Source organism: Tachyglossus aculeatus (genome assembly GCF_015852505.1).
Source record: "Tachyglossus aculeatus isolate mTacAcu1 chromosome 12 unlocalized genomic scaffold, mTacAcu1.pri SUPER_6_unloc_1, whole genome shotgun sequence".
Classification (NCBI taxonomy): Eukaryota; Metazoa; Chordata; class Mammalia; order Monotremata; family Tachyglossidae; genus Tachyglossus; species Tachyglossus aculeatus.
In genome coordinates this window covers 7,577,830-7,604,985 of record NW_024044828.1, presented here as the reverse complement: position 1 = coordinate 7,604,985, position 27,156 = coordinate 7,577,830, and the positions used below count along the sequence as shown (strand labels likewise).

Sequence of the window (27,156 nt, the reverse complement as noted above, 5' to 3'; positions counted from 1 at the left end):
TTCTGTTGTGTTTCTTTTTGTGTTTGATATAGGGATGCAATTCTTAAGTATTTCAAATGCTGACCATATGGCCTCAAAATACAGTACTTAAGAAAAGTTCTTAGATTAAAAAAAGAAAATTAAAAACAATGTTCCCCCTTAATTTATTTCCAAGATCTTTCTTTATGAGACTATTGCCCTCATCTGGATGCTATCAGCCTTGCTGTTCTTATAATTGTGCTATAATTTGAACTTAGTCCTTAGTTTGTCAAGGGTGAACACATGAAATTTAAATCCTTAGGGACACATCCAAGTTTGCCAAGCCAAAGAAGGAAAATTATGCAAAACTGTAAAGATCATACAATCGCTACTGCATTTTATTTTATGTGATCCTTTTTCTGGGTAGAACAGAAACCACCCCCAAAAAATGATTTATCATAATGAGAGACTTTTTAGTCAGATGAATGTTCATGTTTGATTACCAGGACTTCTTTGTGGAAATGTCATGTTGGGGTATTATAAATTGGTGTCAACTGTTGAGGAAGCTTTATCTGCTTCCCAATCTATACGTCACAAATCTGACCAAAAAGGATAATGTCTGGCTACAGATTAGAGAGTAGAATACATGGGGTAAATCTTTATCCATTTAAAATATGGAAAAGATTCACAAGAAAAGAAATACTTATCTAATGGATACTTTATAGGCTTATTGGGATTTACCTTTTATTAGCAAAAACAAGTTATGAATCGCCATTGTCAGCTCAGGGAAAATTACTTTCTAACATGAAATACATTTTTTAAAACAGAATAAAACACAAGCAGTCCAATGCTAAACGAACAGGATTCTATAGTTACTGTTCCATACATTTTCAGAGCTCTATGATCATGAATGAGCAAGTCTCCTATTTAAATGAATGGTAGCATCCCGCTACTGTATGCGGTAACAAAATTCTCCATAGTGACCACCTCCAAAGGTTTTGCTAACCTGTGATCCTTCCCCTTTACAGCCAGGCCCATCAATCACCGGCCTGCTGAGAGCTCCATTTCCACTGGCTCATCAGTCAGCAGCTTTGGCAGTGGATATAGTGTGGACAGTGAAGGAAGCAGCGGCACCGTGGGAGACACTAATCACTTTCCAATCCCAAGAATGTAAGTCCAATCTCAAAACACAATTGCCCTTTGGGGGTGCTGTTTAGGCCACAAGTATTTCCTGGGGACTCATGGGTGCCTACCTGAATGGTGTTCCAGTTGCCAGCATCATGAAGGATGCTGTAGACCGTAAGCTCTCTGTGGGCAGGGAACGTGTATACCAACTCTCTTGTATCATACTTTACAGTGCTTAATACAGTGCACTGCCCACAGCACTCAGTAAGTACCATTGACTGATTGATTGCTGGTTTCCTCAACATTTAGGGAAGACCCAAAGAGGCAGAAGAATGAGGCAGAATATAGTGAGCATGATGGTGGGGATGGGAGAGAGAAAGGAGAGAGAGAGAATGAAACAATGAGGAAAAAGAGAAAATAAGAAATAATAAGAAAGAGAGAATGAGACGAACACACAGAGGAACAGACATGCACCTCCCATCCTATTCACAACACACAGATATCCTTGGGGCTCAGCAGGCACCAGCATAAGATGCAAAGGAATGAAGGCCAATATATTCCTCCTCCACCCTTGCCGCTACCATCACCTAAACTGCTGCTGTGAGTTGCTCTCTGGCATTTCCTCTGGTGCTTCCTAGAGCAGAGAGCAGAGGGAAACAGCAGCAATAGGGGAAGTAGTTTCAGCCATATTTCTATGCCCCTACTACTCACTTCTTTGTACTTAACTCCTGCTTTCATGAGTCCGGTCAGTACTCTGGATGATAGATCTGGGGGTTCCACTGGTCATTCTTCCATTGGCAGGACAGGGAGACAGATATCAGGGCTGTCTCTCATATCATATTACATCTGGTCACTTTATCCATACTGCCACTTAATATTTATGAGACATCAGTTTACTTTGAAAGTCTCCTGAACTTTTCACCATTACATCAGTGACTTCACTGAAAAGCAGAATTTGAGATCATAGAAGAACCTAAACCACCTTTTCCTCTACTCATTTCTCCCTCTGAAATGCCTCCCTGAAGATGAAAAGGAAATTTGTATGGGACCATGGTTTTAGCGTATTTCATATTTCTAAGGCCAGCACAATCTTGGCCAGAATCCTTTCTCAGTTGCTATCACATGGCATCCCCAGGCACAGACATAGAAGCTCAGTGAGGTTTTCAGCTGCGATGTTATAGAATATGCAAGATCTTAGTGTTATGGAAGATATGGTAGAAATAGAGGGGACAGCAGTAAGACCTCTAAATTGTAAGTATTGGATGGAAAAATAGTTGATCATCACAAATATCTCATTGCCAACCTCTTGTCCATGTCCCACCTCTGGCCTAGAACCCTCTCCCTCTTCATCATATCTGACAAACGATCACTCTCTCTTCCCTCAAAGCCTTATAAAAGCACATCTACTCCAAGAGGCCTGTCCCGACTAAGCCCTCATTTCTTCTTCTCTCATTCCCTTCTTTTGCATATTCATTCAAACCCTTTGGGGTGCAAAAATTGGTTGTGTTTTCATTTTGCTTTCAGTTCCATATGGGTGGGAATCGTGGGAACTTTGCAAATTAAAAACCATTCTCCTATTAATGTCACCATCCCCTTTTGTTTTGTTTTCTAATTAAGTAGAGCAACTCTGAGGTTTTATTTTACTTTTTAGGTCAAAGCACCTAAATAAATTAGATTCCTTCTCATTTAAAAATAAATGTTAAAATTTGCCTTATAATGATTTCAGGTTAAATGATCCATATCATAACCATGCTCAAGAAGAAGACGGAGAAGGAGTAGTCAGAGGGGAAGGAAGGGGACCAGGTTATTACTGGGAAAGTAAAACAGAGGGTTGATAGTGTTTCTAGAGGGAGAGAGTGGTCCAGTGTCAAAAACAGCTTAAAAATCAAGAAGAATCACAGTGGACTACTGCCCTTTGGACTTGGCTATTAGTTCATGGTAACCTTAGCCTATGCTCAGTGGAGTGTTAAAAGCCTGAGAGCAGTAGATTGGGAAGGGAATTGGTGGAGACAAATGAAGGCAAGAAATTGGGTCATGTGAGTTGTCTGTTTCTGAGAGCCCATTTTGAGCAAGATATTGAGGAAAATTGTCAGGCTCATCTGTCTGAACTTGGCTTTGAATTGAACTGAGCAAGTGACATAAATTCCAAAATGTTCAGACACAAAAGTGAGGATATGCTAACTCTCTTTACAATTTGTTGATCGATCATTTTCTAACAATACCAATACAATTTACACGAGTCAGGAATGATATATATGGTGAAGAAGCAGAAACTCCTAACATTGATTTGACACCTACATTTACTCACTTTGTAACTTTATGGGAGTCTCTGTTCTCATTTTCTCATTTACACATCACAAAGATGACAGACTATTCATCTAATGTCTCTATACCAACATTTCTCACAGGGCATAATCCTATAATGAACCAAACTCAGTTGAAAAAATCTGAAAACAAAGGTCTAAATCAAGTCAGCACACGAATACACATGATAGCAGACATCAGTCACAAGTAATGTAAGAACAATCTGTTAGAAACAGTCTGAAGTCATTGGTACTAGACTAGATGTTGGGGTATACTGCTTCACAACGCGTCATCTTTCCAGACACACCCTATCTTCTAACTGACTTTTCCATCATTGCAGACAGCCCCACCATCCTCCCTGATTTACAAGCTCATAACATTAACATTATCCTCAAGTCATGTCTCTCATTCCAGCCACATATTTATCACCAAAGCTTTTCAGTTCTACCTTCATAACATCACTAAATTCCACCCTTTCTTTGCCATCCAATCTGCTACTGTGTTGATCAAAGTACTTATATCCTGCCTTGACTAGTGCATCAGCCTCCTTTCTAACTTCACTGCCTCCTCTGTCTCACCACTCCAGTTCACACTTTGCTTCCTGGATGGATCATTTTTTCTAAAAAAAAATATGTTCACTTCATGTTTCTCCACTCCTCAAGAACTCCTCTGCATCAAACAGAAACTCCTTACCATTAACTTTAAGGCACTCAATTACTTTTACCCTTCTATCCTGCCTCACTGATTTCCTAGTACAACACAGCATGCTCACTTTACTCCTCTAATGCCATCCTATTTACTGTACCTCGATCTTGTCTATCTTACCACTAACAGCCCCCGAAACACACATCTTGCCTTTGGTCTCCCTCTCTCTTCATATCCAATAGATCATCATACTTCCCACCTTCAAAGTCTTATTAAAATCACAACTCCTCCAATAGGTATTTGCTGACTAAGCCCTCATTTCCCATACTCCTTTTCTCTTCTGAATTGCCCTTGCACTTAGATTTTTGCCCTTCATTTACCCCGCCTCAGCCCCATGGCACTTTTGCACATACCCAAAATTCATTTTAATGTGTTTCTTGCTTTAGACTGTAATCTTCTTGTGGGCAGGGAACATGTCTACCAACTCTGTTGCATTGTACGTTCCCAAGTGCTTAGGACACTGTTCAATACAAATAATCACCTGATACAGTCCTTGGCCACCACAGGGCTCACAGTCTGAAGATTTTATAGATGAGGAAACAAAGGCAGAGATAAGTTAAATAACTTGTCCACTGTCACATATTCATTCGTTCATTCAGTCATATTTATTGAGCGCTTACTGTGTGCAGAGCACTGTACTAAGCACTTGGGAAGTACAAGTTGGCAACATGTAGATATGCTCCCTACCCAACAATTGGCTCACAGTCTAGAAGACTAGCGACATATGACATATTCTGGATTAGAAGCCAAATCCTCCAACTCCCAGGCCCATGCTCTTTCCACTCTAGGCCTTGCTGCTTCTCTAATGCAAGAAGTTTAAAGGAGAAGAGTTAGGTAATTGAAGGAATATTGTGCTTAAAAACACACTTCCAAACACATATTCGGCCTCTGTACCAATAATACACTTCCAAACACATACTTGCCCCCTTCCCAAATGGCCTTTGGAAGGAGACTCATTCCTTCAAAAAAGAATATTTAACCCAAAAAGATTAGCACAGTTTCGTTGGAAGATTTCTGACTAGAGACTTGATGGAGCTGAGTTCTATTCCCTGTTCTATTTCTATGTGATATTGGACCATGGGGTCTCAGCTTTAGTATATTTAATCAGCTCTGTTTCTCCCCTCTACTTATCCTCACTTTTCTCCCACTACAACCCAGGCTGCACACTTTTTTACTTTAATGCCAGCCTACTCGTGATGCTTTGCTCTTGTCTCTTTCTCATACTCTCTATCCTGCCTGGAACTCCCTCCCTCTTCACAGCCGACAGACTGCTGCTCTCCCCATCTGCAAAGCCCTCACATCTCCTACAGGAAATCTGCCATGACTAATCTCCTAACTCCCAACTCTGTTAAATGCACGATGTGTCACCCATGTACCTAAGTCTTCACCCCACATGCACTTAGGTTCCTTCCCTCACTACCCCAACCTTGTGCTCACATCTTTTAAAACTCTGATTGCTGCTTCCCCCACCTGTGTGAGAAGCAGTATGGCCTAGTGGAAAGAACACGGCCTTGGGAGTCAGAATACCTGAATTCTAATCCCGGCCCCACCACTTGCCTGCTGTGTGATCTTCGGCAAGTCACTTCACTTCTTTGTGCCTCAGTGTCCCCATCTGCAAAGTGAGGATTCAATACCTGATCTCCCTCCTATTTAGACTGTGAGCTCCATGTGAGACCTGATTATCTTGCATCTAACCCCCAACTTAGTGCATTCCTTGGCACATAGTAAGTGCACAATTATTATTTATTTTACTGTCTGTTTCCCCATTAGAATGTAAGCTCCTTGAGGGCAGGTTGTGTCTGCTTGCTCCACTGTAATCTCCGAGGTGTTTCATACAGTGTTCTTCCCTGATAAAGTGCTCAATAAATACTATTGATTAAGTTCTGAATACCCATCTGCAAAATGGGTGACTCACGAGGTACCTGGGGCTAATCATATTTGTACTTAGTAAAATGAGAAACACATTCTGGAAGACAGTTGCTTTGTCAATCCTGCTCATAGCTGTTTTGGTTTGTCTCTATTAATGTTTAAAATAAACATGTCTGGAGTTAGAAAAAACAATTTGAAGAGGTCATTTAAATATCAGCATCCTGTGTTGAGGAAAAGGAAACATTTTATACTTCGCCACTGGAAGGATTTATAGAAACTTTTTGAAAAGGATTGTGCTGCAGGAGGTTCTTCTGAAAGACATATGCTTTAAATTTATTGGGTGCCCTGGCATTTTCATTTCTACCAAAGGATTTATCACTGATTGCACCATTCTTGTTGTTTTCCAGAGGAAAGATGAGCCAAAGTGGACAAGAGCCCGGGAAGCAGCCCGGAATGGGACTAACCGATGTAGAAGGTAGATGAAAAATTGGCATTGTCATCTTCTCTCCTAGTTCTCAAGCACACATGGGCCTTCAAAAGGGAGTTGGCTGTTTTTTTGATAATGGGATAAACTGAGGCCTAAGGAGAATTTTTCTCACCAAGCTGTTTACATTTGCCAAAGAGGGAGACTAGTCCAGTGACACCACAAAAATCCCAACCTATGCCAGCGAACCAGCAAACAGATTCAACTTCTCCCTTCCTTTCAGTGCTGGAGTACAAGTTTGTTTTTGTTTTATGGCATTTGCTAATTGCTTACTATGTACCAGGCACTGCACTGGAGTAGATACAAGACAGCTTAAGTTGGACACAGTCCATGTCACACATAGGACTCTCATACAATCCCCATTTTTACAGATGAGGTAATTGAGTCATAGATAAGTGAAGAGACTTACCCAGGGTCACACGGCAGAGTCGATATTAGAACCTAGATAATAATAATAATAATGATGGTGTTTGTTAAGCGCTTACTATGTGCAAAGCACTGTTCTAAGCGCTGGGGAGGTTACAAGGTGATCAGGTTGTCCCATGGGGGGCTCACATTAATCCCCATTTTACAGATGAGAGAACTGAGGCCCAGAGAAGTTAAGTGACTTGCCCAAAGTCACACAGCTGACAGTTGGCGGAGCCGAGATTTGAACCCATCACCTCTGACTCCAAAGCCCGGGCTTTTTCCACCGAGCCATGCTGCTTCTCACTACCAGATCCATGCTCTATCCATTAGGCAATGCTGCTTCGGGTATCAGAAGAAAGTCTCTTTTGAGCCAAGATCCATTTTTCTCTTTTGCTGTGTCAAGAGCAAGAGGAAGGGACCAGATGGCAGTCCAACTGTGTAGATAGCCAAACTGTCCAAACTGCGAAGCTGTTTGAGAAGCAGTGTGCCTTGGTGGATATAACACAGGCCTGAGAGTCAACAGGACCGGGGTTCTAGTCCTGCCACTTGATTATGGTATTTTGTTCAGCACTTACTGTGTGCCAAGCACTATTCTAAGCACTGGGATAGATGCAAGGTAATCAGGTTGTCCCTCATAGGGCTCACAGTCTTAATCCCCATTTTACAGATGAGTTAATTGAGGCACAGAGAAGTTAAGTGGCTTGCCCAAAGTCACACAGCTGACAAGTGGTGGAGCCAGGATTAGAACCCACAGCCTCTGACTCCCAATCCAGTGCTCTTTCCACTAACCCCCACTACTTCATCTGCTTGTCTTATGTGTAATCTTGGGCAAGATGCTTAACTTCTCTGTACCTCAGTTACCTCATCTGTAAAATGGGGGTTATGACTGTGAGCCTCATATGGGACATGGACTGTGTCCAACCTGATTATCCTGTATCTACCCCAGTGCTTAGAACAGTGCCTGGTGTATTGTAAGTACTTAACAAATATCGTTAAAAAATCTAAACTATCCACTCTAGCCCCTAAAGCATTTAGACTACTATTAGTAGAATGAACTGGCATTGTCAGCTTTCCTTTTACTTTGTGCTGGCCTAGTCTTCTCCCAAACTTTCTACTCTATGTACAGTGCTTTGCACATAGTAAGTGCTTAATAAATGCTATTATTATTATTATTATTATTATTATTATTATTATTATCATTATGTAGCTAATCCAGGTGTGGGCAATTTGGGAAATGACAGGCACTCAGTGCTGAGGGACCAAAGCAATAGGATGAGGATTTCAGAAACTAATTATCTGAAATTGTGCCGGATTAGCATATCACAGTACTGAATTCTAACCTGTAAAAACAATTATATAAGATGCACCTAATATTTTTTTACTAAAGAATGTTCTCAGTTAAACAATCTATGTGGCAGTACCCCGTGTATGAGAAGTAATCTCAAATTGGCTGGATTTGCATAAATCTCCTCTACTTTGAAGGGAATGCAGATCTAGTTCTGTGGGATAGAATGAGGCAAAGGCTTGTAGACACTCAGAATACTGGATCCTAGTTTTGAATGAATAGACCTTACCCTACGACAGAGGAGACATCATCTCACTACTCATGGTTTCTTTCATAAAAATGGAAAAACACTGCTAGTCTGCAAAAATCAACCAAAAACAGATCTACTTCTAATCCTGCCACACTGAGGTGTACTATCATAGGGTCATGGAAAGAATCAATGACCAGGATGAGCCAGTTTAATCCTATATTTCTGAATTACCTCTCTCTCCAAATTGCCTTTTCCTCCAAAACCATCTCTAAGTTTGCCTCTAGTCTCTCCTGCTGCCTCCTCTTTCTCCTCCTCCTCTCCCCTTCTGCTTAATGTCACTCTGGCAGGTGGCAGAAAAGAGCAGATACATGCTTTAATCTTTGGACATAGCATTAGAATGGGCCTGGACATATTTTCAATGGAATGTCATGAGATGAGCTGACTCCTCCTATTTCTTAAAATTAATTTATTTCTGCATGCATCCTAAATGGATAGTTGATTTTGGAACTCCTAACTAACTTATACAACATTGGAAACTGTTATGGATTTAAAAACTAAATTTGAGATTCAGAATTTTTACTTGGGTGGACTTTTACCAATCAATTGTATTTATTGAGGGCTTACAGTGTGCAGAGGACTGTACTAAACACTTGGGAGAATACAATATAATAGACGTGGTAGACATATTCCTTGCCCTCAAAGAGCTTACATTTTTTAAAAATAATTCAAATCCAATACTAGCATCCAAAATTTAGTATATATTTTAATTATTATTACAGATTAGAAACTGTTTGTTCTATTGAATTTTTTTTCCATTTCTTTCCCACACACATGATGCTCTCTTTCCTGGAAGAACTTAGTGAGTCAGTATTTTTCCAGTGTCCTGGTTGCTTTCACTCCTTTATCCCTTTGGTGGCTGATCTGAGATTTGCTATTTAGAAGTGAGTGGGGGTTGAGGATGAGAGCAGGCTGTGATTTCACGTGAATCATTAGATCAATACCTTTTGGGAAACGACACAACATCAAGTTGTTTCTGAGGATGGTATTTTTAAGTATGATGTTATCAGCAGACTGGAATTGAGGCTTTGGCTGTACAGAACCAAGGCAGAACTAGCTCAGTTAGAGATCTGGCAAATGAATAGACTGACGTGGTCAGGGGGCTAAGATCCAGGCAGATGGAGACGAATCGGTTTAGTCATGGCACCAATTTGAACATTGAACTCTGCTGGTACCATTTTGAGAGCAGACAAATATTCCCCAAAAGATTAAGAGCAATGTAAATGCAAGGGATTTGGGTGTGAAAGTTACAAGATTAAATGCAATCTCAATTTAGACAGTGAATTGCAGGGCTAAATGGGAGGAACTCCAGTGGCTCTTCCTATCCCTTGTTGGTCAATGGGAGCAAGGAGTATGCCCTTACTTCACCACTTGACCCATTTTGGCCATCTGCCATCTAGAACTGGACAGTGCAGGAGTGTGGATCTGGAAATAGCAGTGCACTTTAGAGGCACACTGAAACCAAACACTGCAGCTCCCTGAATTTCACGAGGCACCAAGTCCTAGGAAAACAAATGATGCACACAGATCTATTTCTATTTCTAAGCATAGAACAAAATTGCAGAAGAATAAATTTGACTTATGTATAAGGAAATGTTTAAGTATAAAAGGGGAATCAATAAAAGGACTAGATTTTCTCCATGACCAAGGCCTGACACCACTCCAGATCAATAAATCATTCAAGCATATTTATTGAGTGCTTACTGTGCATAGAGCACTGTACTAAGCACTTGAGAGAGTATAGTATAACAGAGTTGGTAGACACATTCCCTGTCCACAATGAGCTCAATGTCATGAACTTGAATTTAAGAGTGAGGGGATGGCCAGGAAAGGGAATCACTGACACACAGTGACAGAGAAAGGACCAGAGGCTGACACCATCACAGAGACATCATCAGCCACAGGAATGGAGTGGAAGAGAAAGGGAAAAATATTACTCCCTTACATGCTTCCTCAAACCTCTCCTTCCCAATTCTCTTGTTTCCTCCCACCTTCCTAACTAGGCCCTCATTTCTTCATTTCCCACTCCCTTCTTCATTTTCCTTGCACCCTTTAATTGTCCCTCCCTCAGCTCCACAGCAACTATGTACCTATCCATAATTGATTCATGTTAATGTCTGTCTCCCACTCTAGACTGTAAGCTTGTTATGGGCAGGGAAAATATCTATCAACTCCATTAAATTATATTCTCCCAAGCACTTAGTACAGTGCTCTGCACATAGTGAGTGTTCAATAAATCTGACTGATTGGTTGCTGGCCTAAGACAGAGCAAGGTAGCCCATACTGGGGAGCCGTGGGACAGTGGTCCCCAGCAAAACTCATAGGTCTTGGAAAGGCCTCCGGCTGGACTTTTGGAACAGTTTTGCATATGGAGAGAGTTGCAATCTTGTGTATTTGAAGAAAGAAGGAGTTCCAGATAGAGGGAGGGCCAGAACAATAGGTGAGAATGTTGAATTTGAGGTACTGCTATGTTAATTTGGGAGGAGAGACAAGTATGAGCTGGGTGTAGTGGGAGAAGGAAGCTGAAAAGTAATTCAGGTAGAAAGCTGTTAATGGACCTTCCTGCTCATTCTTGTGCGCCCAGCCTTCTTCCCACCTCACCAGCTCACTCTCCTCTCACCAGGTGCCTATGTTCTTGGGAACAAACACCACTAATTACTGTTATTCATTTTTCAACCAGAATCTAAAATAAGTTGTGATTCTACATTCCTCTAAACTTGTTTGCCAGTAGGAAGGAAAGGATATGGTTACACACACACGTATATCCTCTCCTCCCTCCTCCTACACATCCCCCAGCCCCTTCCGTAACATCTTGGAAAGTCACCAGGAGCAGTCAGACAGAAGGTAAGAAAGAAATCTATTTCTATAACAAGTAGGGCAACCACACATTTTGGTACTGCTAGTGAGATGTGGGAGTTGGCAGGGCATATGAATGTGGGGCTTCCCCTACCCTTTGGGAACAGCTGGTCTCCTTAGTCAGGAGGAAGGGAAAAAAAAATTCTAGGTCCCTGGAAATTTTTGAACAATCCATCCATTTGCAGTCCTGACTGGAAGCAGGCAAATCAAATTCATTACTTCCACGTATTCCTCCTAGATCTACAGGTCAAATCAATCAGTCATATTTATTGAGTGCTTACTTTGTGCAGAGCACTGTGCTAAGTGCTTAGAATGTACAAAACAGCAATATAATAGATACATTTTCTGATCACAATGAACTTACAATCTAGAGAGATAAAGGAGCCTTGAACTCATGGAATTGAGCAGAGAGGCTTTTGCCAAAATAGCGCCTTAGCAGCTGTATGTAGGTATCTGGTCAGGGCACACCTGGAAAGCAGATTCAGAGAGAGGAGTCATCTGTGGATCCAGGCCAACTCTGTTGAATGGCAGAGTACTTCCTGTTAACCTTTTTTAAAAATCATTTTTGCACTGTTTTCTACAACTAGGAAGATGCTGGGATCAGAGATACACAATTGTGTCCCATACTTTCCTCTATTCCTTTGAGATAATAATGTTTCAGGGGCAAAAATAGAGTAGCATGGCAGAGGAGAGAACAGTAGGGGAAAATATCATCAAATATCATCATTCCCCTTCCCACCTCAGAACAGACTACAGTCACGATCGTGAAGCTTCAGTTGGGGAGGGAGAGCATAGGCATTTCTATTTTGGATACTTAGATTCCTCTTGCTCCATATGGAAATAGAGAAGGTTATTAAGCCAATTTGGTGCACTTAAAATGCCATCATCATCATCAGATCATCATAAATTGAGGGTAATTTGGTGCACAGCTCTGACAAATTAATTTAAAATTGTATTGCAAAGAATGGACCTTGCATTATCTGACACATAGCTTAGTCGATTATCTGACAATGTAACATTGTCGATTATCTGACATATGATAAAGTAATACACCTTCTCATCCTCCCTTGATTCCATTTGTATTTCTTCTTCTGATATATCGAAATGGCAAAAAATTTCCACCTAATGTGAGATTAATTCAGTGGGTCATAATGGTGAAAGCCATCATCTCCTCTGTGGTCCTGACCCAAGTTTTGGAAGAATGCATTAAACAGTTTTATATTCTCAATACGCTATCTAATGACTATTTCTGGCTTCCCTTGCTACCTTAACCATAGCTTCAAATTCTATCATAAGTCAAGTATCTATTTTCATTCCAGTATATTTTAAAGACATAAGCTAGTGTCTGATGTCCAAACCTTTTGCAATGGAAGTTTCTATGGACTTAAGAAAAAAAAAGGGATTTTTCCTTAAATAAAGACAAAAAAAAATGCCTTTTATAAAGAAAAAAGATTAACAGAAAAACACTTGAAGACATTTAACTCTAGTTCTGTGACACTCTTTGAACTCTGTGTTCATTCTCCTTTAGCTTATGATCTCACACTAAATTACCCAGTCTTTTTTAAAAACTTTTTTTCTTTCCCTCTCGCTTAGAAATGATCCAGTCCAATGTAAAGGATAGTTAAAACAATATATTTAAATAAAATTGCTAAATAGTGGTCATTCCCTTCTTTCACACACTCCAGTCTTTTCCCATTTGATATATTTAGCCTGGGAAATATGCAAGTTTGGGCTGGGGTAAAATTCTAATGTGAAAGGATATGTGTTGACACCATAGTCAACACGGAGGAAAGAGATTCAAATTTATGAGCTTATAGGTTTTTGGAAGTGTGAGATAAAAAGCATTGACATTCAGAGGGAGTTTTGAGATGATAATTTTCCTTTTCAATTCTACTAAACTGCCACAGTAAACTTGGCTATTTATATGGCAAAGAGATTTGGAATGCCTATGAAGAAGAAACCAATTATTAATAATACAGAACATTCAATACCAGACTGGTTTATCAAAGGAAATGGTGGAGTCAACTTAACTGGAGAAATTTAAAAGTTGAATAGCTCCTTAAGAACGCATTTTTCTCAATGCCTGAATCAATCCCTGGTGGTAAGTGTTGTGTTTAGGGAAGTAAATTTTGTGATTTTAAACCACTGGAAGACTTTGCTTTAAAAAATAAAAGGTATTAGAGAGAATAGAGCTCCAGATCAATTGGATAGTTTCAGAGCAATCTACCTACAGAAAAGTATTTCTTCAGATATGCTTTTCCTCCCAGGCACTTCTTTCAGATCAATTAATCAATTAATGGTATTTAATAAATGCTTTCTGTATGCAGAATCCTAAGCACTTGGGAAAGTACAACAGAGTTGGTGGACATGTCCCTCTTCACAACAAACTTACAGTCTAGAGGACAAGCTTACCATCTGGAATCAACCAAATCTACAATTGCTCTAGACTGTAAGCTCCTTGTGGACGCCCACTGTTGGGTAGGGACTGTCTGTATATGTTACCAACTTGTACTGCCCAAGCACTTAGTACAGTGCTCTGCACACAGTAAGTGCTCAATAAATACGATTGATGCCTGAATCGTATTGATTGATTGACAAAGAACATGCCTACCAACTCTACAAATGGTACTCTCCCAAGCATTTAATACAGTTGTCTGCAATGAGTAAGCACTCAATAAATGTGATTGATTGATTTATTCTTAAGAGTTTCATAAGAATTTGTGTCTTTACACACTTAATTTGATTATCTATCTTGTGGATTACTTGTGGTATCGTCTTAAACTTATCAGCTGTAAATCTACTTTGCTGAGGTGGTTGAAAGAAAAGTGACTAGTGGGGCCATTAAGCTATATATTGTCCACATGCATTCTCCAAACATTTTTCCATTTCAAATTGCAGAATCTGAGAATCACAGAGATAAAATGTCTTCACTTAAACTTTCAGAGATTTTATGACAGAATGTTTCAGTTAAAATGCAGTATTTGTGGATTCCTATATAATATCTATTATGCCTCTAAAACTTACATTTCATTTTAGTTCATTCCATAGCTTTCAAATTCACCTATCTGCATGCATTTTGAGAAAAAATCTAAAACTACTACATTCTTCTCTGTAGGCAGCTGACTACTCTACAGAAGTTAAGCAAATTAAACTTCTAAAAGAGGTCTTGAACACCTAGATTTGGCATGAATCAGAGAAGTAATAATGCTATTTAAAAATCAGAAAAGTCTCAAAATTTCAGAAATACTCAAGGCTAAGTCTTCCAATATCTTCCTTTTGTTGTTGTTGGTATATATAAAGAAGCAGGTTGGTATATATAAAGCAGTTTTTGGTATATATAAAGAAGCATACATAGAGAGACGCAGCATGGCTCAGCAGCAAGAGCCCGGGCTTGGGAGTCAGAGGTCATGGGTTCTAGTCCTGATTCCGCCACATGTCCGCTGTGTGACCTTGGGCAAGTCACTTAACTTCTCTGAGCCTCAGTTCTCTCATCTGTAAAATGGGGCTGAAGACTGTGAGCCTTGCACAGGACAACCTGATCACCTTGTATCCCCCCAGCACTTAGAACAGTGCTTTGTACACAGTAAGTGCTTAACAAATACCGTCATTATTATTATTATTATTATTATTATAAAAAAAGCTCCAGAATACTTGGATAATCAGTGAGCATGTGCTGAATAATTTATAGCCCTCTCTGTGCCTTATGTCAGCTTTCTAAATCGATTATGTTCCACACCTTATTTTCAATAAGCTAGATCAAAATAAACAAATAAGCATTGTTGTAGGGAGTTGAATGGAGGTGGGGTGGGGGGAAGAGGAAGGGAGAGAGAGAAAGAGAAAAAAAGAGAGAAATCCACTTAAATTTGAGTTTCTAATCTAAGGTGAGCCTTGAAGGCTGGTCCTTGGACAGACAGCATTTATCATATTGATTTTATTATTTCATGCACAATGCAGTAGTTTATCCTTGGCCATTTGTCATTATGATTTTCAGGAAAAATGAACTTACGCCAATGTCACTGATAAATTTCTGAATGGGTTCCTTTGGCAAATGTCAGGGGGGTTATTTAAAACAAAATGGCCCCACTAGATTGTAAACCCCTGATTGTAAGATCATGCCTGATAACCCTATTGTATTGTACTCTCAAAATTATTCTCTAAAAATCCACTCTACCGGCTCATCCACCCACATCCACTGACTGCCATCTTCAACTGTTCTCTCTCCAATGGCTTTGTTCCCCACTGCTTGCAAACATGCACATGTCTCCCCTATCCTAAAAAAATAAAACAAAACTCTCCCTTGATCCCATGGCTCCTTCCAGTTATCACTCCCTAAGACCTTTCCTTTCGAAAATCATTGCTCAAGTTGTCTACACCTGCTGTCTTAAGTTCCTCTTCTCCAATTCTCTCCTTGACCCCCTCCAATTTGGCTTCCATCTCCTTTACTCCACAGAAACTGCCCTCTCAAAGGTCACAAATGATCTCTTTCTTGCCAAATCTAACAGCCTCTACTCCATCCTAATCCTACTCAAATGCTCAACTTCCTTTGATGCTGTGAAACACCCCCAACTCCTGGAAACATTATCCAACCTTGACTTCACTGACACTGTCCTCTCCTGATTGTCTTCCTATCTCTATGGCCATTTGTTCATCCACTTCCTTGGATAATTCATTCATTCATATTTATTGAGCACTTGCTGCGTGCAGAGCACTGTACAAAGTGCTTGGAAAGTACAAATTGGCAACAAATAGAGACAATCCCTACCCAACAATGGGCTCACAGTCTAGAAGGTGGTAGACAGACAATAAAACAAAACAAGTAGACAGGCATCAATAGCATCAATATAAATAGATAGAATTATAGATATATACACATCATTAACGAAATGCATATAATAGAATAATAAAATAAAAAATACGTACATATATACACAAGTGCCGTGGGGCAAGGAGAGGGATAGAGCCAAGTGAGGGAGTAGGGGAGATGGGATAGGGAGGAGGAACAGAGGAAAAGGGGGGATCACTCTGGAAAGGCCTCCTGGAGGAGGTGAGCTTTCACCTTTTAGGACTTTGAAAGGTGGGAAGTGTGCTAGTTTGGTGGCTGTGAGGAAGGACGGCATTCCAGGCCAGAGGTAGGACGTGGGCCAGAGGTCGACAGTGGGACAGGCGAGAACAAGGCACAGTGAGGAGGTTAGTGACAGAGGAGAAGAGTGTGCAGGCTGGGCTGCAGAAGAAAAGAAGGGAGGTGAAGTAAGAGGGGCAAGGGGATGGAGAGCTTTGAAGCCAATAGTGAGGAGTTTTTCCCACCCAAACGTGTGTTCTTTCCATTAGGTCACACTGCTTCTAAAAGTCACCTCAGTGGATCCATACAATCAACCATAATTGCCAGTTTGGGGCAAGAATCTTCAAATTTTAATATGATAATTCAGCAATGTTAACTCTCAATCATAGTCAATTATTAAGGGACCTTATGTCCATCACTGCTTTAGAGTTTGAACAAAATAAATTAGACAGTTGTAGACTCTTCCTTTGATAGGCTTACATTCTTAACAGGCATTTACCCAGGCATATGCACTTGACCTCAAGATGCCTGATGAATAATAATAATAGTGTTTGATTAGTGTTCTCTATGAGCCAAGCACTGTTCTAAACACTGGAGTAGATAATCTAATTGGTTAGAATCTCCGTCCTTTATGAGGCTCACAGTCTTCTTAGCATGGCACAGAGTAAGTGCTTAACAAATACCTTCTTTTTTTTAAAAAAAAAAGAGAGGACAAAATCCTCATTTCACAGATGAAGAAACAGGCACCGAGAAGTTAAGAGACTTGCCCAAGGTCACAGCAGACAAATGGCCAAATGGGGATTAGAATGCAGGTACCCTGACTCACAGGCTTCTCTACAATTTTGTAATAAATACAAATAGTTGTGAAATTGGAAATTAATTAATTAGGAGAGCACAGGCTGTGCTATGTAATTTGCTGTTAGCTAGACTGGGCTCTCTTCTACTGCATCCCATTCTTTCACTATTATGAGTAAGGTCAGTGTGCCCAGTGCCTATGCATTAGAGTTAGTTGGAACATTAACCCTTTCAGGCACATTCAGTGCACTCTTGCCTACATTGTACATTGTCTGCTGCAGTGCACAAAATGGGCACTCGGCCTGAGAAATCTAATACACACTCTCAGAATGGCTAAGTATTATCAAGAACTATAACCTTAGTCCATAGAAGAATTTTGTTTCTTTAACAATAGTAGTTGATTTTCTGTACTTTCAGTATTCCCAGAACCTAAAACAGACATATCTACACATATAAAGATTGAAGTACCTAATGAGAGAATGTATAGAGAGTAAGTATACACAAACACACACACATACACAGATATGTGCCTATCTGTGAATGTGTGTGCTCTGCACACAGTAAGCACTCACTAAATACAATTGAATGAATGAATGAAGATTGAAGTGCTCAACAACTATATTTGCTCTCAATATACTCTTACTGGATGCTTCAATCATAGTAAAGAGTGGGCAGTAGAGTTTTTGTGATTGCAAATTTTGGCGGGGGGGGGGGGGAGAAAATCCTGATTTTATACTTTCAAAACACATAAATCCCTTAATGGCCAGTACGCTTACAATGTAAAGGCTAAATGAGTCATTTCTAGTTAATAGGGAACATCGATAATGAAGAAAATAATAACCACACCTAATCACTGAAAATAGGGGATTTTAGAGCAGTGGGATGTTTATATATTTTGATTTGTTGAACCATCTCCTTTGGAAGCTACAGAAATAGTAATAGCTTGTTGAAATGTTTTTCAAACCTATCAACCTGAAAAATATATTGATCCATCTGACACTTCCTCCTGCTGTGACTATTGAATGCTGTTGAACACTGCCTGTTTTTCCATCTCCCCCATCAACATGGATAAAGAAACTCTTTTGATCCCTGGGAAGGAAATGAAAGCTGTATCTATATATGATAGATAGGTTTACATATGCGTTCTGTTGGCACATAAGGTAATTATTAAAGTATTAGTAGAACGTCAGTCTAGTAGTAATCCAGAAGCTTGCAATGGCTAATGCAGCAGCACTGATCATTTGTACGTCTAGACACCAAGCTTTGTCTGGAGCCAAGAGAAAAGAAGCAAATAATGCACTGCTCTTAAAAATCCAGAGGCTTGAATGAACCAGAAGGCATGTACTTGACAGCTAAATGGCTGTCTGAAGCAAGAGCAGTCCGATTTTGAGGCCAATAACAGTATCTGCTGAACATTCCTCTCCCCTCACCCCCACCTGATGGTAAAAACCTTCAGAGAGCTATAAGCCAAAGTGATCATTATCTAAAAATAACTGAAATGGCTGGCCATTCTCTTAAATGCTACCTTTCACTCCTTCTGGATACCATGCAACTGAATTTTCCCCTGAACAAACATTTCTTTCTTGAAGAAATATTAACTTGTTGCATGTTGTATTAGAGCTTCCCCCCTCATTCCCCCCCGAGGCAAGCTTTTTTACTGTTGACAGCAAAATGGATGGTCTCTGAAAGGAACCTTTTGTACCACTGTTGGCTTCAAATGTTTGAGGAATAATATAGAGACTGTAAAACAGATTTAATATCTTTTTGACTTTAGTAGATCACAAACAAAAAAATGTACAAGCAAAATGTGCAGTGGTAAAAACTGCTTCTGAAAATGCTCTTCCTGACAATTGAAGACAATTTTACTACCAATTTTAAAAGATTCTCAGGAACTTCCACCAGTTGCAGCCAGTCCATATTTGTTTTCCTGGTGAGTCCATTTGGAACCTATAAAGGCTACACATGGGGAAGACACAAATGATTTAATGTCCGGAATACAGGATTGCACAAAAATCAATGATCCACTCCAAGTCTATTATTTCCCAACACAATTACTATTCTTTGATCTTCTTAACCACTAGGCTGCCATGTCATTGGCCATGTCTACATAAGTGTTTGAAATGTTTTCTTTTAACCAATAAATTCATTGTATTTAATAAGGGTTTACTCTGGGCAGAGCAAATTGTACTTGGAAGAGTACAACATAGAAAATCCCTTTGACCTGCAAATTTTAAATTTTAAATAACTTTTCTAAGCACTGATGTAGGCGTAAGTTAATCGGATTGGACTCATTCTCTGTAGACTGTAAGTAAGATCATTGTGGGCAGGAAATGTGTCTATTTTTTTGTTGTATTATGCTCTCCCAAGTGCTTAGTACAATGCTCTCAACATAGCAAGTACTCAATAAATATGATTGACTGTGTGTCCCACCTGGGCTTCACAGTCCTAAGCAAGAAATAGGATTTAATCCCCATTTGAGGAAACTGAGGCACAGAGCATGTAAGTGACCTGTCCAAGGTCATGCAGCAAGCAGTTGGCAGAGCCAGGGCAAGGGAGTTGACTTGATTCTTCTCTGCAGGATAAATGTGGCAGCCTCAAGAGACTGATAGGGAGACAGCTGGAGTGCTCTGGAGCTCAGACAAGCCTCACGGGACATGCTAAAATTCAATCAATAGTATTTCCTGAGAACTTACTCTGTGCAGAGCACTATATAAAAGGATAAATCAATCAGTGGTATTCATTGAGAGCTTACTATCTGCAGAGCACTGTATTAAGCACTTGGGTGTGTATAATCCAATAGAATTAGCAGACATGTTCCCCGCCAATAATGATTTTACAGTCTAGAAGGGGATTTTATAGTTTAATGGGAGAGACAGACAGTAAAATAAATTACAGGAAGGGGTAAGGGACACAGTTCGAAGATGCCCAGGAAAGTTCTACAGGGTTTATAGGAGGGGTGAGTACCCAAAACCTTAGGTGGAAGTAGAAGGGGAAATGCAATGTTTGTTAATCAGGGAAGGCCTCCTGGAAGAGATGTGATTTTAAGAGGTCTTTGAAGATGGAAGAGCACTGGTTTGTCTGATGTGAACGTGGAGGGAGTTCCAGGTAGAAAGAAGAACAGATGTCAGCAGTGAGAGACACAAGAATGAGGCAGAGTGAAATGGGTTGCCTTCAGAGAGAAGTGAAACCTAATAGCTAGGATGTGCTAGGAGAGGAGTAAGGGTAAGGAGGAAGTAGAGAACTGATTGAGTGCCATATAGCTAATGTTCAGGTGCTTCTAATGAATGCAGAGAAGAATAGACAGCCACTGGAGGAATGGAAAGATGTGAGAAGCAGCGTGGCTCAGTGGAAAGAGCACGGGCTTTGGAGTCAGAGGTCATGGGCTCAAATGCAGGCTCTGCCAGTTGTCAGCTGTGTGACTTTGAGCAAGTCACTTAACTTCTCTGTGCCTCAGTTACCTCATCTGTAAAATGAGGATTAAGACTGTGAGCCCCACGAGGGACAACCTGATCACCTTGTAACCTCCCCAGTGCTTAGAACAGTGCTTTGCACATAGTAAGCACTTTATAAATGCCATTAATATTATTATTATGTCCACAGCAGAAAGTTTTATAAAAGTAGGCAACAGAGAAAAGTGTGGACTGGAAAGGGGAGAGACTGGAGGTAGGGCAGCCTGTGAGGAGGCTGAAGCAGGATTTTGGAATATGACAAGTGGTGAAACTGGCCTGGTGACAGCTTGGATGGAGAGGAAGAAGCAGATTCCGGAGATGTTGTGAAGATAGAACTGAGAGACCGAATAAGGGCTGGAAAAAAGAGAAAAGAGCCAAGAAGAATGCCCAAGTTTAGGGCTTGCAAGGCAGAGAGGATGGTGGTGCCGTCAACAGGGATGGGAAAGTTAGAAGAAAAGGTTTTGATAAAGAAGGTGAGAGCACAATATTAGACATGCTGAGCTTGTGGTGCTGAAGAAGCACTCATATCGAGACAGTGATTGGTGCTTCCCCAACGTGCCCAATTGGAATCAAATGAGATGGGGGCAAACCACCCCCTTCCTGCCCCAGACCTCAGCCAGTGAGCTGGGCTCATTCTTGGCAGAAGGTCAGGGAATAATTTTGAAAGGCCACAGCCCAGAACTAAGAGGGTACTTATGTAATGAAGTGCTCATTAAGCGTCACTGAGTTACTGACTGACTGGCTGCAGACCAGGAGTTGCCTGAGGGTATCAATACGATATCAGAAGTAACAGCTGAGAAACACCTCCATAAGATGTGGTGGGTAGCATCATCAAAAAGTGCTGTATGCATGGTGTGATGTGATTTCTACACTGTGAGCCTGTTGTTGGGTAGGGACCATCTCTATGTTTTGCCGACTTGTACTTCCCAAGCACTTAGTATAGTGCTCTGCACACAGTAAGCACTCAATAAATATGATTGAATGAATGAATGAATGCAAGCACTTAGTACAGTGCTCTCCACACAGTAAGCACTCAATAAATACAATGGAATGAATGAATGAATGACTTCATGGGCCATGTGCTGGTGGAAGAGGACAGACATTTTAATTATTGCCTCAGGGTGGGCAAACGTCAGATGCCGCCAGAGTTTTCAGTTGAGGAAACTGATGAGAGCCCAGTTCTGCTGACTCCCATGCCCATGTTCTGATGAATTGTGCAGTTAAATCAAGAGGAGACATGGGGGTCAGAATAAGAAGAGAGATGTCCCCAAAGTGCATGACTCTCTAGACACCACTGTTTGGCTTATGTGGTGGAGCTGACCTTAGCTACCGCTGCAGGTCTGGTTTCATTGGCAACTTCATTCCACTCTGAATGTGGGTAAAAATCATTTATTTGTGATTGAATCAATAGAGCCAAGAAAATAAACTTTATGGAAAACATAGACAGACTTCATTTTCACCTACTAATAAGATCACGTCTTTAGGTAATACCTTGAATTTGATAGCACTTAACTTTTCCAAAGTACTTTGTAATAGTAGTAATAATAACAATAATAGTAATAATAATAACGATGGTGTTTGTTAAGCACTTACCAAGTACTTTTTTAAGCACTGGGGTAGATACAAGGTGATCAAGTTGTCCCACATGGGGCTCACAGTCTTAGTCTCCATTTTGCAGATGAGGAAACTGAGGCACAGAGAAGTTAAGTGATTTGCACAAGGTCACACAACAGATAAGTGTCAGAGTCAGGATTAGAACCCATGACCTCTGACTCCCAAGCCCAGACTCTTTCCACTAAGCCCAAAGGAATCCTTTCATTTTGTCCCCTCAAGCAGCATGGACTAGTGGAAAGAGCTTGGGCCTGGGAATCTGAAGACCTGGGTCCTAATCCTGACTCTGACACTTATCTGCTGGGCAAGCCATTTCACTTTTTTATTATTATTATCATTATTATCATTAGTAGTTATTAATAATGATAGTTCTTATTATTATTTTGTCATTTGTTAAGCACTTATTATGTGCCAGGCACTGTTCTAAGCTCTGGGGTGGATACAAGCAAATCAGGTTGGACACAGTCACTGTCCCAAATGGGGCTCATAGTCTCAATCCCATTTTACAGATGAAGTAACTGAGGCATAGAAAAGTGAAGTGACTTGCCCAAAGGTCAAACGGCAGACAAGAAGTGGAGCCAGGATTAGAACCCAGGACCTTTCGACTCCCAGGCCCATGATCTATCCACTTTGCCATGCTTCTTCTTGGCAGTTACCTAATCTGTAAAATGGGGATTTAATACATCTTCTCCCTCCTACTGAGGCTGTGGGACAGGGACTGAGTCCAACTTGATGATCTTGTATCTACCCCAGTGCTTAGTACAGTGCCTAGCATACAGTGAGAACATAACAGAAAAAAATTAAAAAAAGTAAACATCTCCATGGAAGAGGCAGGGATTATTAGCCCCTCTTGTCCTACTTAATGATGCCTTTAATTAGTTCCCAGCACACAGTCATGTAATCCCATGTAATCCCCTCAGCCATCTCTAGCACTTACATATAAATACTCATCCTCTGCACTTATGTGTATATATATATTTACTCAAATATATATATATATATAGTATATATATATGTATATATATTTACTCAATTCTACGTCCAGTGGTTCATTGTGAATACTCTTTGTAAATACTTTGTAGTCTGCCTGTCTCCACTATTAGAGTGCATATTCACTGTGGGCGGGATTTTATCACTTGCTTGTTTTGTACAGGACATAATACCCCATGACCATTCAATAAATGCCATTAATCCTCCTAGGAAATGAAAATGCAAAGCCCTTGAGTTGTAAAATGACTTGTTTGTGACATCACAAGTGGCCAGTGGCAGAGATGAGATAAAAAACCAGGTTTCCTTGAACCAATAGACTCTTACTCTACTCTGCCATGCTGCCTCCTTAAAGAACAGAATTTAAACAAGAAAAACTGCAGGTTTCTACTAGCTCAGCCTGTTCTCACCTAGCTTCCCTCTTCTTCAGGAATCCCTTCTGACACCAATTGAAGTTTGAGGCAAATGAAAATATATTGGAACTGAGCTTAGAAATTTTTTTGAAAGTCCAGATGCTCTTGAGTCAGCAAAATATAAATTACTCAGTTTCATGATAATTTGGAATTTTTCATCTCTTGAATTTCAGATTTTCCCAAAAAATCATGGTTTCTTTTTTCATTTGTTTTTCACCTGGGAAAACAGAGAAGCAATCCAGGGATGAGCAAGGTCTTAGCTAAGAAGACTGCTATGCTAATTTGATCTTTTTGACATTGTTTTCTTTGTCCACCAAACTGATTTGGGAGATGTCAGATAATACTATGATTTTATTGTGAACTTTAAAGTAGATTATTTCCAACTTGCAGCTAACCAAGAATGAAAGCCAACCAAGAATGAAAGCCAACCAAGAATGAAATCACAGTCACTAGGAAATATATTATTTTTTTCTGAGAAAAAACATTGAAATATAGTATAAAATGTATCCAATACACTAGGAATGTGCAGATGAAACTAATGACTTTGTTAAATGGCAACTGAACACATGTCATTAATCTGAAATGCAGATTGAAAAGTGGAGAATTGAGGTAAAAGGTAACTGCTTGAGAATCGCTTTTGCAGAGGGCGGTGAATGGAATAAAGGATAAGGCACTTCTGGGAAGTAACTGAGCTACATGCTGATGCTTCTGGAGTATTTTATATTGAGAATTAAAGCCTGCAAGCACAAATATTAATTACGAGTCAGAAACTAATTTCACACTGATCAAGATTGAAGCTGATTTAGTCACATGGCAAAACATTGCTAACATGTCCCGAGCAGTAGAACTCTCATGATGCAGGCAGTTTACATCAATCAATGAGTGCTTATTGTGTGCAGAGCACTGTACTAAGCACTTGGGAGAATACAACATAATTAGCTGTCACCTTCCCTACCCATAACCAGTTTACAGTTTAGAGATGAGTTTACAGGTTAGACACAAACTATAGTGCCTTAAGTAAGAGGAGACTTACAGAAATGCTCACCTCAGTCACTCCACTAGTGTTTTGTTAATACTAGGCAAGGTGGACATTTCAAGGATCTATTTTCCAGATGGACATCCTCTCTGGGCATGTTCCCAAGCTGCATGGCCTAGTAGAAAGAGCAAAATCTGGGAGTCTGAGGATTTGGGTTCTAATCCCAGCCCTGCACTTGCTTGCTATATGATTTTGAGTAAGTCACTTAACTTCTGTTGCCTGTGTTGCCTCATCTGTAGTTTGGGGATAAAATACCTGTAATCCCTCATGCTTAGATTTTGAACCCCAAATGGGACAGGGATTGTGTCTGGCCTGATTATATTGTACCTACCTCAGCACTTAGTTACAGTGCTTGTCCCACAGGAAGTGCTTAATAAACAGTATTATCATCATCATCATCATCATTATTATCATTATTTTGCTTGTCTGGTTCCTTTCAGTGAGCCCAGTTAATCAATAGTATTTAATGAGTGCTCACTTTGGGCAGACCACTGTACTAAGCACTTGTGAGAGTACAATAGAAAAGTAGAGAATGTAGGCCTTAAGGAGTTTTGCAATCCAGTGGGAAAGACACTAAAATAAATTATAACTAGAGGGAGCAGCAGATGTTAAAGATACTTACATAAGTCCTACCTTCAGGGAGGGAGGGAGAGGTGGGAGTGACTACCAAAGTGCTTAAGTGATGCTAAAGTGACAGTGAATTAGGGGGGTGGGGGTAATCAGGGAAGACTTCCTGGAGGAGATGGTGACTTCAGGTGAGTTTTGAAGATAAGGAGAGCAGCAGTCTCTGGATATGAACTTGGAGAGAGGTCATGAGTAGGAGGTTGGAGACAAGACCAAGGTATAGTGAGTAGATTGGAGCATATAAAAATGAAAAAGCACTAGGAAACAGGACCTTGGCTTGAAGGTTCAGAATCGGTGGAGGGATAGTTTTCTTTGGATGGAACGTGGTGGAGAGGGTTAATTCATGCTGACAGTTGTTTGAAGATGATGCAAGGGGAGAGAATCACCCCCCTGGTCCCTCTGCCTCTTCCGGGGTCTGACTCTGCAAGCATTGGAGTCAGGGGAGCAGCTGAGTGCCAATATTTATTATGCTACCAGCAAGCGTGGTCTATCAAGTGATCTATCTGGGATACCAGAGCCTGCCAGCTCCAAGACCCAAGGTGTCTGGCTTTTAGGACTTGCCAGGGGCTCGGTGGACACCCGGAGGCTACAGACAGAAAGGAATTGTAGGCCTCAGGCAGCTCCTTGAAGGTGGTACTGATAGAAGGATTGGCACAGTTCCAGCTAGCTATGTCCAGCTGGTCTTTTAGTGAGTGCTGTGGTCACAGGAGCCATCGCTGTCTTTTTCTGGGCTGCTGTGCCCCATAGAATTATGTTTAATTCCAGGGTTGTGGAAATTAAAGTAGGACCAGGATATAGCCACCTCTCTGCTCCAATCTCAGTGAGGGAAGGACTTCCAGGATGTAACTGCCCCCCCCTCCCAGACCCTGAACTTTATTAATCAGATTTAAAACCATTCTCTACTTGGCCTATTTAACTGGGGAAAAGAGCAACCTGAGATCATTTCAATGCCAATAAACAACCTGGATGATGAGGTAAAATTTCTATGACTTGCCTGTAATGAGGGAAGCTTTCAGTCTGCCCTGAGTCCTATTTACTTCCTGGTACTTTTTCATATGTTTTCTTTCAACCAATCGACTGGGTAGGTGAGAATGCAGGTCAAGCCGTGCTATTTGATCTGAATTTGAAGCTGCTGCATTATGTTACGGAGTGAATATGTCATTATTTACATTTTGGAGTTAGAGGTGAAAGTGTTTGTGGGAGGTAATTTCATTCTAAGGTGTTAAAGTGATTTGGACTATGAATGCAGCTGTACCCTTTACAGGTGGGATCAGATGGTGGAGAATCTTGAAGCAGATTGTGGGGGGTTTCAGTATGGCAGAGAGACCTAGAAAGCCAGTGGAGGGTTTTGAGAAGGGAAATATGTGGATTGACCGATGCTTCAGGAAGGTGATCTGTGCAACAGCGTATAATACAGATTGGATGGAGGAGAGAGTGGAGCCTGGGAGACTGCAAGGAGGCTAATGACATACCCGGAACTTAATAATAGTGAAAAATGTTGTATTTAAGTGGTTACAATATGCCAAGCCCTGTACTAAATGCTGGAAATAAATATAAAATCATAAGGTATGGGGCTCACATTCTAAGTTGGAGGGAGAACAGGTATTGAATCCCCATTTTGCAGATGAGGGAACTGAGGCAGAGAGAAGGTAAGTGACTTGCCCAAAGCCACATAGCAGATAAGTGGCAGAACTTGTACCAGGACAGTAGTAGCTTGGGTTGGAGAAGAAGGGACAGTTACAGAAGATGTTTTGCAGGAAAAAAACTGGCAGGATTTGGCAATAAGTACACAGAGTTCTCTGTGTGTGTGTGTTTCCATGACTACTGTTAGTATTCTCTCATGTTTATTTTTGTCTTTGCCTATACGTCTGTCTCTACATT

General features: G+C 40.5%; 1 protein-coding gene across 4 annotated transcripts in view; it reads left to right on the top strand.

The window, feature by feature from the left end:
• The window catches only part of PCLO (piccolo presynaptic cytomatrix protein), a 299,418-nt gene that overhangs the window by 253,297 nt on the left and 18,965 nt on the right, over window positions 1–27,156 (top strand). For all 4 annotated transcript variants that reach the window (XM_038741414.1, XM_038741412.1, XM_038741411.1 and 1 more), the window contains 2 exons: window positions 987–1,128; window positions 6,369–6,436. In XM_038741414.1, coding sequence (XP_038597342.1) covers window positions 987–1,128; window positions 6,369–6,436 — 210 coding nt within the window. The remainder of the gene's footprint in view (window positions 1–986; window positions 1,129–6,368; window positions 6,437–27,156) is intronic.